Genomic DNA, 16,489 nt, shown 5'->3' with positions numbered 1-16,489 from the left:
AATAGGTGTGTATGAGTGCGGAAGGCTCGGCCTTGTCTCTGATCTCGCTCTCTAGTTTTTGCTCAAGGGTGTCCTGTCACCATGGTTACTGTGGACGCCTAAGCCGACAATTTCAGGTTACTTAAGCGAGTGCCCAGTTCTTAAGGGCTGATCAAGAGGAATTCTTAGTCCTTTATGAAGAAGCACGTCTAGGCAAAGAAGTTCCAAGTCAACTGAACAATTTTGTGCTGTGGAACAGACTTCTGGCCATCAGTTTTCTACCCTGTAAGGTGGAACTTGTAGACTACATCATAGGTGGTTGCGAGGATTAAATGAAACTTGCACAAAGTTTAGACATAGCGCTCAATGGTTAACTGTGATCAGTACCCAACTTTGATTCTCATAAGTTTTCATACAAATCAATTAATTCATTTATTCAACGAATATATATTGAATGCTTACAATATGCCAGGCTCTGTTGCAGACTCTGAGAAATCAGCAGGGGAAAAACAAATATCAGTGCCTTCCAATGGGAGGAGATAATTAAAATACGCTATGATACATAGTGATAAGTGCTACAGAGATAATAAAGCTGGGAAAGGGGATATATAGTAGGGTTTGTGATTTTAAATAGGGTGTTACCAGAAAGACATTACTGAAAAGCCACTGCAGAGTTTTGAGCAGACAAGTGATATCGGACTTAATGTTTTAAAACTCGCCCTTTGACTGTTGTGAGAGATTACACTGTAAACTTAGAGGGGCAAGGAAAACCAAGAAGGCCAGTTAAAGAATTATTGCAGGAATCCAGATGGTTGTAGGTTGTATTGAGGGTACCAGTTTGGCTTCTAGCCAATACGACTTGCTGACAGACTGGACATGGGTTGTGGGGGAAGAAAAGGATAATTCTAAGGTTTTGAGCTGGAGCATTTGATGCTTCTAAGAGTGAAGAATCCTGATTTTCAGAGTTAGGTTGAAGAAGGCAGCAGAATACAAAAACTCATAACTTACTCAAGGTAATACAGTGTAAAGGCTGAGTCCTTACTCTGGATCTAGGCTACCTGCATATGAATACTGGCCCCACAACTATTCATTTACTAGGTTTATGATTTGGGCAAATTATTTAACCTTTCTGTTGCTAGTTTCTTCTGTTAATAGGACCTACACACTGGGTTGCTGTAAGGCTTAAATGACTGCACACGTCAGAAACCCTTAGGATACAGTCTGACAGTGTGCAGTTTATGTTAGCCATCACATAACTATTACTGGTCACGTTCCAGCTCTTTGTCACTACTTGGGTCTTTATTGAGCACTGATATATTCATTAAGCAAAATTCTCCTATGTTGCAGAAAACATACCATCTCTACCACTTATACCTCTTAATTGTGGCAAGTCATACCTAGTGATATATGGTGTCATGTGACTTAGGTAATCGTTCCTTCTAAAAGACATCACTGTCAACAGTAATCTAACCTCACTTGTAGTAGAAATAAGCTAAATAGTGAGCTAAATTTGAGGCTTGAGGTTCCCAAGTGTGCCATGGCATATGAATTGATAATCACATTATACCATGCTGCTGACAAGTAAATTCCTATATTGGGACATTTTAAATAAGGTAACAAAGGCAATGTTTAAGTGATATTCTGGGTTCATTAGGGCACTGTATAAATATAAAATACCATTCAGCATCTGTATAGCATTTTACAGTTAAGAAAGCGCTTTCACACACCAGTAGTAGCCAGCTTCCAAGATGGCCCTAATGATTCTTGCCTTCTGGTATTAATGCACTTGTGTAGTTTACTCACACAATGAAACAGGCTGTTCTGTGTGACTAATAGAGTATTGCAGAAATGAATGTGTATAACTTGAGTCTAGATCATAAAGAGGTATTGCTGCTTCTGCCTGTACACTTGGATCATTTGCTCTGGAGGAATTCAGCCATCATGTCATGAATTCATTCAGGCAGCCCTGTGGAGAAGCCTAGGTGGAGGGGAACTGAGGCCTCCTGCCAACAGCCAGCATCAGCCTGCCAGCTATGTGAGTGAGCTATCTTGGAGATGGATGGTCCAGCCCCAGTGAAACCTTCAGATAACTGCAGCCCCAGGTGGCATTGATTGCAACCTCATGAAAAACACTGAGCAGACCTGCCCTGCCAAGCTGCCCCAGAATTCCTGACCCAGAGAAACCATGAGCTATTGAGTGAGTGTTGTTTTCAGCCACTAAATTTGGGGGTGATTTGTTACAACGTAGTAGACAATACACTAATTTGATCCTGCCTATCACATTGTATAGTACTGGAGAAAAAACTGCAAGTTGGACAAACTGAGCGATTTGCTAACGGTTACAGATACTTAACTGTTTAACTCCTAAATGAAAACACAAGCTATTTACTCTAAGTCAAGCCCAAATTCTTTCTATGACACCATCCTCCTTGGGAGCTCATCCTATGACAGCAATTCCCACGAACATCCTTTTGCCATACCTCTAGTCATAAATTCTGTAAAAGTGATATATTTTTTCATTGGAACTTTCATGGCAGCAGCTGTAGTAAAGGTGGTCCTCAGACAGTACCAGTATTGGGGTTTCTAACTGCTGGCCCACGACATTACTCAAGCCACTCTTCATTTCCTGCACCTACTCTGAGAGCAAAAAAATTGCCTTGGGCTTCCTTTTACTGAAATGAGAAAGCTAAGGAGAAAAAAGAGAATAGTGCTAGTTTTTAAGAAATTTTTCCAAGTATATTTTTGAAATAATAAAAAAGAAATCATGAGTCATGTATTTCTCATGAGTTACCAGAATAGCTCATTGCTAGCACCAAACTCCTGTTTCACATTCAAGTTGGGCAACATTTATACTAGGCCACAATACAGAATTTACACGAAAAGCAGATCAACTCTGAAATAGTAAAAAAGAAAAAAAAGTATAAAGATTAATCCATACGCAACTGGGCAAATACAAAAACGTACTCAACAATTCTACTGTGTCTATTACTCATGAGTTACCCTTACTATTAGGGATGACTTCTTTAACGCATATTCTAGAAATCATTAAAGGTATAGAAGAGAATTTATTTCACTTTGTGAGGCTTTACTTTCACAATCATACATACCCTTGGCACAGGAAGAGCCTATTAAAATTCTGTAAATTGCCTTAATAAGGTGAATAGGTTGATTTTATGAGGCTTTCGGACAATGAAGTTTGAGAAAGTTTATGATTGTCAGGATTTGTACACATGATCACAATCAAAACAGTAAAATAAACCAAAGAACAAGACTTTCTTAACACCCCTAAAAACATAATAACTTAAAATTTCTGGTCAAATGTTATTCCTATGCTATATTCATTTTGATCTCTTACTCTCCATTTGATACTCTGACATTTTTTTCTGAACACAGGTTACGTAATCTTTTGTGTTAACTCCCTAGTCTTAATACCACAAAGGCATCTGTTTTACCATGGCTGTATTTTTATTATTTAGAGTACGATATGCTTATTGAGCCAGTTATTCTCCAGTAACGTTGTGAATGCAAAAACACTGAGAGAATTAAGAACAAATAATGGAGTCATTATTTCACTGATCCTTATCCAATTCCAGGAAAATTACTTCCAGAAAGCTGCAATTCTGCCGGATATATTCTTTCCATGTTTAAACAGAAACTGAAAGAGAAGTGAAATTATGGTAAACCTATGATTGTTCACTAGACATTGTGTACTTTTAATAGTTCAACACTGTAATGCTTGATAATTTGATTATCTGAGTAAATTAATAGGCTAACATTTAAAAATGTATACTTTAATAAGTATAAAGTATATAAACAATCAGGTAAGCTTGTGGAGAAGCTGACCAAGATACATAAATTAGGAGATACAAGTGTCCTAAATTTTCTATACTTTTTTTTTACAGAAATTTTATTAACGTTGTTTAATGTACAATTTCTCATTTGTCATTCTGGAAGTCCTTCACTGTAAAGACTCTTCTTTGTCTGATTAAACAAACAGCAGCCACACTGTCAGTGATTATTCTGGACCTCCACGCTGAAAAGGAAGTAATAAAGCAATAAGATTAGGTGTTTCATTTACAAAGAAATGTTTTCATGGCCACTATACAAATTTGAAACATTTTAATCAAATGATCTTTAGGTTTTAAAAACAATTTCAGATTTTTCATAGCTTTGGGGCACTCCTATCAATGTTATAAAGAATTTCAGATCTGAAGAGGACTCAAGGTTGACGTAGATCAATGGTCCTCAAATTTCTTGGTCCTTTACACTCTAAAAAATCAATGAGGGGGCTTCCCTGGAGGCGCAGTGGTTAAGAATCTGCCTGCCGATGCAGGGGACACAGGTTCGAGCCCTGGTCCGGGAAGATCACACATGCCGCAAAGCAACTAAGCCCATGCACCACGACTGCCCAGCCTGTGCTCTAGAGCCCGCAAGCCACAACTACAGAGTCCATGTGCCACAACTACTGAAGCCTGCGTGACTAGAGCCCGTGCTCCGCAACAAGAGAAGCCACCGCAATGAGAAGCCCATGCACCGCAACAAAGAGTAGCCCCCGCTTGCCGCAACTAGAGAAAGCCCACGCACAGCAACGAAGACCCAACGCAGAGAAAAGTAAATTAATTTAAAAAAAATTAATGAGGACCCTAAAGAGCTTTTTTCCATGGGGTATATATATTTTGCTATTTACCATACTATACTTCTACACATATATTCCTTCATGCACATTTACTGAGGGCTCGAACATCGTTTATTTCTCATAGTCCAGGCCTACATGACCATCCCTGTCTTAGCTATGGACACACCTTGACAAGACAATGGGAAGAACATGGAAATCAGCAATATGAAACTCCAAAGCCAATAACGTTGAGGTGTTTTCCACAGTATTGGGATAAAGAGCAACAACGTACTTGGATAAATTCAATTTCTTCTTGAGATACAAGTTTCCTTCTGTACTTCTGAGGTAAAGTTTTTATTAACTCTGCAGTGTCTGGTGGACCCGGATGCATCAGCCAGTCTGGCGATTTACTTCCCTTAGAATGCTGTGAAATTGAAGAAGAGTGAGACGGTAGTCCTGCTGATCTCAGAACTTCTGACACTGAAATTAAAAAAAAAAAATAGAGGAATTGTTCAGTGTCTTAAAATACTATTTTGAATTATCTATCATTAAATAATCAAGTTATTCTTTTTTTTTTTGCGGTACGCGGGCCTCTCACTGTTGTGGTCTCTCCTGTTGCGGAGCACAGGCTCCGGACGCACAGGCTCAGCGGCCATGGCTCACGGGCCCAGCCGCTCCACGGCATGTGGGATCTTCCCGGACCGGGGCAGGAACCCGCATCCCCCCAATCCGCAGGCAGACCCCCAACCACTGCGCCACCAGGGAAGCCCTCAAAGTTATTCTTAAAATGATAAGTATTACAATCCAAGAGATAAGTATTATAGAGTAACTTCGTTGGGTAGCTATATATAGTTTCATAAAGTTCTTTTTAAAGCAAATGAGGTAGTTTTAAGTGAATGAATTACTAAATTGAAGAGTAAGTTCATAAAATAATGAAATTTCTAGGTAGTGGAGTTCAACCCGTATGGATAACTTACATTACTTAAATTTTGTCATACGGTAGAGATTACAGGTAATACCATACAATGGAGAATAAGAAAGTTGGTAAATGCAGATGAGATTTGTTTTCTCCATACTTGTTTGTCACCTATATCTTAATTTTTCAAGAGTTACAATAAGTTAAAAATATCCATACAAAATTTGTTAAAATTCTCCCTGAATTAAAGGTCAAGTATCTTATAATTAAAGACAGCTGACAGAGCAGTAAGAGAAAAACAGAACTTGTTCAGAATCTTCAGTTACTGTAATAGGCAATGATTGTTAAGTTCTAAGGCAATCCAAGAAATATTTACTGCCTCAATGAACAGATAAATCAGTGAATGAAAGAAAAGGTTAGCTGGGAGAGAAATATAGGAATGGTGGTTATTCATCATAATCTCTGCAAATATAAGCATGGGACATTCTTCTGAAGGACAGAAGGTGGAACAAAAATTCCCATATATAAACACAGTATCATTAAAAATTCAGAAATACCTACTGTCAAGTTACTACTTTTTTACAAGGAGGTAATAGAAAGTTAGTTAATGCAACCTAACATACCATTGTGATCTAAGCTACCATTGTCTACCGGATTCTAAAATGAGAAATATTGTGTATAATAGAATATTCATGTATAAATCTGCATGTACATATCCTTTTAGTATAAATAAACTACAGCTTACCATTGGGTTTAGGATTGTCTCTTCTGTCAGGGAACCTTATTAATGGAGTATGTGGCTTGACTACCTAAAGGAAAAATAAAATGCATGAAAAAGAAATGAAGCACTAAAATAACCTCATTTACTACATAAGAAATAATCTAATGAACCTCACAAGCAGATGCCTCTGTTAAAATAAAATAACTTAGTACCTGACAGCAACTTTAAATTTTACTATTTTAAATTTTACTCTTTCCCAATAAGGATAGCTAGTCTATGAACTATTATCTGATATTCATAAGAACTTTGTACTTCATACATCACAAGATATTTTACTGTACTGCCTACTGACCTCAAAACAACCCTATAAGGTGACAAGGATTTTATGTTGCATGACTTCTAAATCACCCTGCTGATTGGTAAGAATTGCAAGTTTCCTGACTTGTATTGAGTGTTGTTTCTCTACTATGTTAATACCTAGTGGTTTAGATAGAATAGGATAAAAAGCATATTGAAAATTAGGTAATCAAAAGAATACTTTTTCTGACTACAAAAGTAACCCATGTTCTGTGTAAAAAATTTGGAAAAAACACAGAAAAGCACAAAGAAGAAAACACCATCTATAAGCCAAAACCCACATAAAATAGATTTAAACATTTGATAGCCCTTGACTTCAGCCTTTTTCCTATACCCATAGAAATACATTTATTTAGAACACTGTTTTTAATAAGATATTTGAAGAGTATTAATGTTTTATCCCTAAAATTCCAGTTAATGATACAGAGGCGCTTAAGCAGAACTTGCAGTATGAAATCTTCTGAATATATATAAAATGCTGAGACTCTAATAAACAGAGTACTATTTTTTACTAACGTAATCTATAAGTTGCTGTGTAACTAGTGAGACAGGTGTGTGTTTATCTGCAATATATTTGTATATATGTACTACACATTACACATTTTATATGAGTACAGAAGCAAATAGGCTTGTAGGGATGGGTCTGAAAACTAACCACCATAATTCTGCTGCTGTGAGAAAATGCTGGAAGATAGTGGTCTCCCTAAGCATTAAAGCATGTTCACATCTTTCGTGTTAAAAAACAAACCTTCTCACTCCATGTAGTACCTGTTTCTTTTCATAGCCAGGCTTCTTGAAAGAGTGTTCTTTCCTTCCTATAGTCCTAAGCTTTTCAGGATAAACTTCAAACTCGCATTTGGCACACACAGGTCCATCATGATCAGGTCTCTCCCTACCTCTCTAGCCTCATTCCCCACCACTGTACCTTTCACTCCAGGTATTCTGAAGTACTTTTCATTTCCCTAACTCCTCATACCATTTCCATCCCCATTCAATCTACAGCTTGTGTGCTCTGCCACGAACCTCTCCCACGTCCCACCCCGCTTCCATGCCTCCACTTTCATCTGACTGCTTATCTTTGAAAACAGCTCAACTGTCACTCCTCTCTAAGAAGATTCCCGATTCCTAAATCTGATTTAAAAACTCCTCCTGTGTTTCCACAGCAACCTGAACATCCTAAGAATATTGTGTAGAGGACAGTAAATGAGCCAATGATTACAGGAGAGCAAAGCTCCTGGAAAGGCAGAGATGGAAAATTAAGTACTTCTGCAGCAGTAGCCAGTACATAGTAAATGCTCAGCAAACATCTGACAAATGAGTGAATAGACCATTTGCAGGTAAGGGCTAACTGTATAGGTATGTAAGTATGTATACACACACTTAAACAAATGTACATACACCAGAGAGAAAGAATCCATTTCAACATTGCTTTTGTACACTTAAAAATATGGTTGGGCTTCCCTGGTGGCGCAGTGGTTGGGAGTCTGCCTGCCGATGCAGGGGACGCGGGTTCATGCCCTGGTCTGAGAGGATCCCACATGCCGCAGAGCGGCTGGACCTGTGGGCCATGGCCACTGGGCCTGCGCGTCCGGAGCCTGTGCTCCGCAGCGGGAGAGACCACAACAGTGAGAGGCCCGCGTGCCGGGAAAAAAAAAAAAAAAAAAGGTAATATGCCCATATAGATTAAATTCCCACAGCTTGGTATCCCCCCTTTTTAAGAGAAAATTTTAAAAATACATAAAAGTAGACAGAGTAGTATAATAAACCCTGATAAACACATCATACAATTTCAACAGTAATCAATCTTATTTCATCAACCCTTCCCCCATTAAACAAATCCCAGTCATCTCATCTCATCTGTTAATACCATCTACATGTATCACTAACAGAAAAGGATTTGGTTAAACCATAGTCCCAATACTTTTCCCACACTTAACAAAAATAATTCTTTAATATCATCTATTATTTAGCTATGCTCAAATTTTCCTGTCTCAAAATTGTCTTTTTTAAACTCTAAATGTAAATACAAAGAGAAACAAATAAGTCTGTCAATTAGTTGACCAGCTTATAACTAAGGAAAAAAAAGGAGCTAATCCAAATAACTTTCATAGTGCTTGGACTATATACCTTCAGTCTAAAGACAAAAAGAAATACAAAGAAATCTTGAACTTTTTACTTAGTAGGTTGGTTGTATAGATATAGCTATACATTTTGTATATATTGTAGGACTAAGCAAATGCGTATATACATATATTGATGTTTGTGGAAGGCAGGGATTTCCCTGTGAGAGAAAGAACATATAAATATGGGATGAGGGAAGGCAAGGAAGAATACTGTAGTGTTAAGACTGGAATCTGAGGGAATCAGCAGGAAGTCAGGATAAATGCCATGAGTTTATTCAACCAGCCCCCTGTTAATTTGGGTTGTTAATTTGAGTCGTTTCCAATCTTCTTCCAGTTCTCCTATACCACTGGGCACAGCCCCACTCACCCCAGCCCCTAGCCTTCCTCACTGTGGACATCTCCCACCAGAGTATTCTATTTGTTACAAATGATGAAACTATATTAACACGTCATTATCACCCAAAGTTTTACATTAGAGTTCATTCTTGGTGTTGTACGTTCTATGGGTTTTGACAAATGTACAATGACATATTCACTATTATAGCATCTTCTGTGTTCTGCCTACTCATCCCTTCATTCCCCAATCTCTGGCAACCACTGTTTACTGTCTCCACAGTTTTGCCTTTTCCAGAATGTCATGCAGATGGAATCATACAGCATGTAGCCTTTTCAGATTGGCTTCTTTCATTTAGTAACATGCATGTATGTTTCTTCCATGATTTTTCCTGGCTTGGTAGCTTGTTTCTTTTTGAAATACCATTATAAATTATATTTGTATAATATACAAATATATTATTATATAATAATATAATATTACAATAATATAATTTGGGTTGAGTAATATTACATTATCTGGATGTACCACAGTTTATTTATCCATTCACCTACTGAAAGACATCTTGGTTGTTTCCAAGTTTTGGCAATTATAAATGAAGCTGCTATAAACATCCATGTGCAGGTTTTTGTTCAGACGTAAGTTTTCAATTCATTTGGGTAAAAGTGCGATTGTTCAACCATATGGTAAAAGTATGTTTAGTTGTGTAAGAAATTGCCAAACTGCCTCCCGAAGTGGCTGTGGCACTTTGCATTCTCAACAGCAGTGAATGAGAGTTCCCATTGCTCCACCTCCTTGTCAGCATTTGGTGGTGTCAGTATTCTGGGTTTCAGCCATTCTAATAGGTATATAGAGGTGTCTTACTGTTGTTTTAATTTGCAATTAATTCCCTAATGACTATGAGGTTGAACACCTTTTCATATCATTGTCATCTGTATATCTTCTTTGATGAGGTGTTTGTTCAGCTCTTTTGCCCATTTTTTAGTCAGGCTGTTTTCATTGTTGACTTTCTTTTTTTTTCTTTTTTTTTTTTTTTTCCGGTACGCGAGCCTCTCACTATTGAGGCCTCTCCCATTGCGGAGCACAGGCTCTGGACGCACAGGCTCAGCGGCCATGGCTCACAGGCCCAGCCGCTCCGTGGCATGTGGGATCTTCCCAGACCAGGGCTCGAACCTGTGTCCCCTGCATTGGCAGGCAGATTCTTAACCACTGTGCCACCAGGGAACTTTTAAGAGTTCTTTATATATCTTGAATAACATCCTTTATTAGATATTCTTTTTGCAAATATTTTCTCCCAATCTGTGGCTTGTCTTCTCATTCTCTTCACAGTGTCTATTGCAGACCAGAAATTTTTAATTTTAATGACATCCAGTTTATCAATTATTTCTTTCATGGATTGTGCATTTGGTGTTGTATTTAAAAAGTCACTGCCAAACCCAAGATCATCTAAGTTTTCTTCTCTGTTATCTTCTAGAAGTTTTATAGTTTTCCACTTTACATATAGGCCTATGATCCATTCTGAGTTAATTTTTGTGAAAGGTATAACGTGTGTCTAGATTCATGTTTTGCAAGTGGATGTCTAGTTGTTCCAGCAACATTTATTGAAAAGACTATCTTTTCTCTATTGTATTGCCTTTGCTTCTTTGTCAAAGATCAGTTGACTATCCTGTTATTTCTACCTTTCTAAGTCTCTTAGTTTTAGCTGTGCCTCATATATAGCATAGCACTGAATATTCATTCGTTGGCCAATATGAGAATACTTCTAAAAGGGCAGTTACACCATTTGAATTTATAGATATAACTCACAAGTTTGGTGTATTTTCTGTCATATCATTATATGATTATTTAAATATAAAGTCCTTTGTCATATGATCTTTTTCTTTGCTTTCATTTGTGGGGTTTGTTGTTTTGTTTTTTGGTATTTGGAAAGATTTGTACTTTTGTATAATGTTTATGTTATGTTGCTACCTTTAGATAATACTCTTAGTTGCCCATTTCTGAGATACTATCTATTGGTTCACTATTATGAGAAAGAATGAAAGTAGTTGATGGTAATCTCTTCTCTGCCTTCCCTCCCCATCTTTTACTACCAATTAATAACCAGAGGCAATTAGCAAGTTTATTCTACCTTCTGTATACTCTTCCCCTTATTCCATTTTAAAAGTTTTATTAGATCTATACTGTCAAAAAAAATATTACCAACAAGTCTTTCTCCCTTATCTGCATTATTTAGTCTTAGTTCTATAGTTAAATACATTCAGTGCTTACATCCAGTTCCTATATTAAAACAGCCACAAGTACAAATAAGTATTTCTTAGTTGTCTGAAGCTCATTCTCTGTGAGAGCTGTAAGAAGAGCTTCAGGGAACAATATTCCCTGAGTTATTAAAGGTTAAGAAGAGTTTGTGGCCTTTACACTTGAAGGTCAATGTAGCTAGATAAAGCTTTGGTTCACATTTTCTTTAACTACCTTAAATATGTTATCCACATGTTTTCCTTAATGAAGTATTATTGTTGAAAACTCTGATAACTTCCATTCTCTTTTAAGTGCTTGGTCTTGTCACTTGGATCACCAAATAATTTTTTCTTTAAAATTTAATGATTTTACTAGAATATATTCATTAATCAAACATACTGGATCGAATCTACAAGGTATAACTTTAAGTTTTCTTTTGTATCAGGAAAGTTTTATTAAATTATAGGTTTTGAGACTTGGTCAACTCTATCTACTGTCACTTTTTCATAGACTACTTATTATACAAAAGTTGCATTGTCTTGTCTTTATCGTCTCGTCTTTATCGTCTCTATGATTTTCTCTGAAACCCTTTCACCTTTTTGCATTATCAGTGATTTCTTTTGGAAACTATTATTCTATTAAGGAATCCACTTCTATGATTCATGAAGCCCAGGCAGAGTTAACAGTGATGAGTTCTGGAGGTAACACTCCACTCTGGACTTTCTGGTTATAACCACCATCTCCTCTCTCTAACTCAAGTGAAAACGGAGCCTCATGAGGCCTCAATCCCTGCCCTCCTGTTCGTGGAAGATGCCAAAGCCAACTATGTAAGAGGCTTTTTTAGAGGAGAAGACAACTCTTGTCTTCCCAGAAGACAAACCCTCTACTTTGCTTTGTAAGGCAGATAGCAACCCCAAACCGCAGACAGGTTGGGACCTGCCTAGGCCTCAATCATTATCTGTGACTTTTTAAAAAAATCATTTTTCTCCTTTCCTCCACTATTTCCTTTAGCAAAACTTCCAAGTTGCCTATTGACCTTTATATTCTTTCCAGTTTAGCATCTATTCCTGAAAGGTTCTTTTGTTTTGTTTTGTTTTTTGTGTGGTACACGGGCCTCTCACTGTTGTGGCCTCTCCCGTTGTGGAGCACAGGCTCCGGACGCACAGGCTCAGCAGCCATGGCTCACGGGACCAGCTGCTCCGCGGCATGTGGGATCTTCCCGGACCGGGGCCCGAACCCGTGTCCCCTGCATCGGCAGGCAGACTCTCAACCTCTGCGCCACCAGGGAAGCCCAGGTTCTTTTCTTTTACTCTTAATTCTTTACTGAGTTCAGAACTGTACCATCCCTGAAATCTTAATCTAAAATCTAAACTCAACTACAACCTTTTAACTTACAACTCTCTTCTCTGTTATTTCCCACCATCAGTTCCAGCAAGCCCTTCATTTCCTTTATCGTTCCCTTTTCTCCCAGTCAATTGGTTCCATCCTGACTTTACTTCCTTTCTCATCTAGCCTAGAACCTACAGTCCATTCAAAAACCTCTTAGCGCTCTCAACTGCCTTGCTGGAGGTTTATTTTCACCTCACCTGTAAAGCTCAAACCCTGAATTAATCCAACCACTTATCTTCTTCCCCTGTGTCTCATGCAGCCAAACGATTTCCTGAATGATGAACTATCTCCTTTCTACTATTGCATCATCCCAAACATATCAAATATATACTGCTTGGCATTTATTTTATTATTATTATTTTTAAATAAATTTATTTATGTATTTATTTTTGGCAGCGTTGGGTCTTCGTTGTTGCACACGGGCTTTCTCTAGTTGTGTTGAGTGGAGCTGCTCTTCGTTGTGGTGCGTGGGCTCCTCATTGCGGTGGCTTCTCTTGTTGCGGAGCACGGGCTCTAGGTGCATGGGCTTCAGTAGTTGTGGCACACGGGCTCAGTAGTTGTGGCTCAGGGGCTGTAGAGAGCAGGCTCAGTAGTTGTGGCACACAGGCTTAGTTGCTCCGCAGCATGTGGGATCTCCCTGGACCAGGGCTTGAACCTGTGTCCCCTGCACTGGCAGGCAGATTCTTAGCCACTGCACCACCAGGGAAGCCCCTGCTTGGCATTTAGCAGGCATTTAATGAACACTTATAAATTACTCTTCTAAAATTACTTTTGAATACCCTGTGGTCCAGCCAAATCCCTCTACTTAATGGTGACACTATGCTTTGTGAATTCCTATCAGTTTGTGCCAGCCTGTTGAAATACTACTCTTTCTTAAAGACACCAATCAACAGCCAAGTTCTAAGCTCTGTGGAGGCACCATGTATTGTCTTGTTGGCACTGCAGTCTCAGCACTGAGTATAGGCCTGGCACCGAAGTACTCAATACATTTTGCTAATGTTAACATGTAATTATTACATAATGTCAGCATATACCACTTTGTATTATGAACCTGAATACAAGTCTTTGCAGCTTTGTTAAAAGGAGACAGACCATTTCTTACTGTATATCTCACAGCATCTTTTTTATTGTTGTTGCATATATCAATAGTAAGTTCTTTATTATTGCTGTGTACTGTTCCATTTTAACAAATCTACCACACCTTATCTTGCTAATGGACATTTGGATAATTTCTGGTTTAGGGGTTATTATTAATAAAGCAACTATGAACATTTTTATATAGTTTTTTAAATAGGTATATGCACTCATTTCTCTGGGATATAAACCTATGAGAAAAACTGCTTGGACATAGGGTAGGTATGTTTAACTAGTATTAGAGGCCCACAAAAGTTTTTCAAAGTGACTGTACCATTTTATATTCCCACTAGCATTGTATGAGTTTCAGGTGCTTCATGTTCTCATCACCACTTGGTATTGTTAGTCTTTTTAATAATTTTGGTGGGTGTGGTGGTACTTCCTGGTTTTAATTTGCATTTTCCTGGCAAATAATGATGTTGAGTATCTTTTCACTGGCTTAGTGCTCATTTGAATATCTTGCTTTGTGCAATATCAAGTTTTTCTTACCCATTTTAAAAACTGGGCTATATATTATGGATATATATAATTATCTATTATGGATACCAGTCCTTTGTCGGATGTTCTCCTGTCCTCACAGCACCTTTAACGTTCAATAACTACCCGCTGAATGAATAAGTGAGGATCATTCGTTGCAATGGGAGCAAAGACTGGGATCTAGGATTCTCTTTCAGAGCGAATTTAAGAAAAGGTCTTTTAAGAGATGTGCAAAGGGAAATGCACTTCTCGTGTCAAAGTTAAAAGGTAATTGTACAATAATATACTTTAAGAGTTGAAAAAAACTCGTGTAAAGCAACCACAAAAGTGGAGATTGTCGCCCATTATATACCAATTTTACCTCTCCTATTTAAGCTAGAGGTCACAGCTGGAGAAGCAAAAACAAAAGCTGTCAGGAGTTAGTAACTGATGTGTGGATTAACAATAAAGTTCCTCTAGCGCCAATCTAAATTCAGGGGAAAAAAGCTTAGGAAACCAACACTAAGACATATATTACAGATAAACTTAAATATGTATTTTTTCCATTCTCCCCCATCCGGCCTGTAACCAGACGCTGGTTGGTGGGGGAGAACCCGCCTCCGGCGAAGATGCAGCCCGCGGGGCCAGTTCTCTGGCCATTCCCAAGACCTTGAAGGGACACCAGGTCAGAAGCAGGGTTCGCTTCCTTTCACTCACCGCTACCGCCTTCCTTCCGATTGGCTGATCCGCGACAACACAGACAATACTGGTCGCTGATTGGCCAGGATATTGCCAGGACAGCCAAGCTGCAGACTCCTAACAGGCTAACGAGGTCCCGGTGGAGGGCAGTCCAGGGACTTCGGAACAGCTATGTGCCTACCTGCTGAGATGCACTCCCGCGGCCTGGCTCGAACCCTCAGCTGCGGTCCCCGGCTCACTGCCCGACCCAACGAGCTCAAGGTCCAATTCTCACATACACCCCGGGAAGCCGCTGCTGGCCCTATGCAGGGCCGTGGTCACTGCGCAGTCTCCACCACCGCCTTTCCTCCCCAGCGCCGGTGCTACAGTCAGCACCATCCCTACTGCCTACGGCGCGGAAAGGCAACCGAGTCTCCTTACCTGAACGACCCTGCTGGCAGACGCCATCTTGCTGCCCATCATGACCCCCGAGAGGGGCAGCTTCCGGGGCCCTGGCGAGCAGCGGCTATAACAGGAGTCCTGGGCGGCTGGGGGCGGGCTCTACCTGTGACGTCACGGAGGAGGAGCGGGCGCTCGGGAGAGACCCTCCTCCACTGCGGAGCTAGCCCCACCCACTTGTGCCTGACACCGCCCCTCCTCTCTTCCTGCCTGGGAACTGACCCAGGTGTTTCCCATTGCTTCGTTTTGCAGACGAAGGTTTGTGGTATTGTATTTATTTTGTTCACCGGCCTATGAGTGATCTGGGACCATTTCTTCTCCAGATAGGCAGTTTCCAGTTTCAGTGTAGTCCAAAATTTAATCTGAAACCAAATAAGTAATATAAATTCTTGTGGCTTCCTAAAACGAACAATCTCGTTAAAGTTTAGGAGTAAGAAGCAAGCTCAGAAAGAGTGGTCAGTTCCGGGTCTACACAAGGCCACCTCATACTCCGTTGCTTATTATTTTTTTTTTATTGTAGTTGTTTTACAATGTTGTATTAATTCCCGTTGCTTATTAACATTTCTCGATTTGGTATTCTGATTCCTTTCTCTACCATTAGTCCTGATATTAAACTACTGCCTACTTGGAGTCTGAGAAAACTCAGAAGTTCAAGTTTTTCTTTTTGAAACATGAGCCATCCATGTCATTCCACCACGTTATATTAAATTCTACGGTAAATATTAATGTTTACAATGTTAAAAATTTTTAATACACAACATGTTGCAGCCATTTAACTTTGTAGGTAATGCAGCCTTACACTATTGTAAATATTTAGAGTGACAAATTTGTTTTGATGATCTAGGTCAATGGTTTCTAAATCTAGAGGGTTATTGAGCCTAAATATGGGCCCTTCTGATTCAGTATGTGTGTGGAGGACACCAGGAATCTTTTTTTTTTTAAAGCTTTCAAAGCTTGTTTTAGCAGCACATATTCTAAAATCAGACTGATAAAGTGGTTAAATGGGCAAAGCACATGAACCAGTAATTACAGAAAAGAAACACAAATTGCCCTTAAAAACGTTAAAAGACATTCAACCTCCCTTATTCTAAGA

At 39.0% G+C, this 16,489-nt stretch overlaps 1 protein-coding gene across 1 annotated transcript; it reads right to left on the bottom strand.

Annotated features, from left to right (window-relative positions):
* Positions 1-3,024: 3,024 nt before the first annotated feature.
* Positions 3,025-15,528, bottom strand: KGD4 (alpha-ketoglutarate dehydrogenase subunit 4). Its single transcript, XM_060146106.1, has 4 exons — positions 15,379-15,528; positions 6,256-6,319; positions 4,887-5,074; positions 3,025-4,012 (listed from the first exon to the last, which is right to left on the bottom strand). The coding sequence occupies exons 1-4, from the start codon at positions 15,418-15,420 to the stop codon at positions 3,995-3,997; spliced, it is 312 nt and encodes a 103-aa protein (XP_060002089.1). The 5' UTR covers positions 15,421-15,528; the 3' UTR covers positions 3,025-3,994.
* Between the last annotated feature and the right edge of the window lie 961 nt (positions 15,529-16,489).

This window comes from Lagenorhynchus albirostris, chromosome 3 (genome assembly GCF_949774975.1).
Source record: "Lagenorhynchus albirostris chromosome 3, mLagAlb1.1, whole genome shotgun sequence".
NCBI classification, from domain to species: domain Eukaryota; kingdom Metazoa; phylum Chordata; class Mammalia; order Artiodactyla; family Delphinidae; genus Lagenorhynchus; species Lagenorhynchus albirostris.
Note: the sequence above shows the minus strand (reverse complement) of the source record. Positions and strands in the feature narration are given on the sequence as shown.

Bases quoted from the DNA above. Each gene is read 5' to 3' on its own strand.
- KGD4 (XM_060146106.1), bottom strand. From the start codon at position 15,420: ATGATGGGCAGCAAGATGGCGTCTGCCAGCAGGGTCGTTCAG. The intron at 6,320-15,378 runs GTAAGGAGACTC...TTTTTCCTTTAG, and splicing joins CTGCCAGCAGGGTCGTTCAG to GTAGTCAAGCCACATACTCC. The intron at 5,075-6,255 runs GTAAGCTGTAGT...TTTTAATTTCAG, and splicing joins AGACAATCCTAAACCCAATG to TGTCAGAAGTTCTGAGATCA.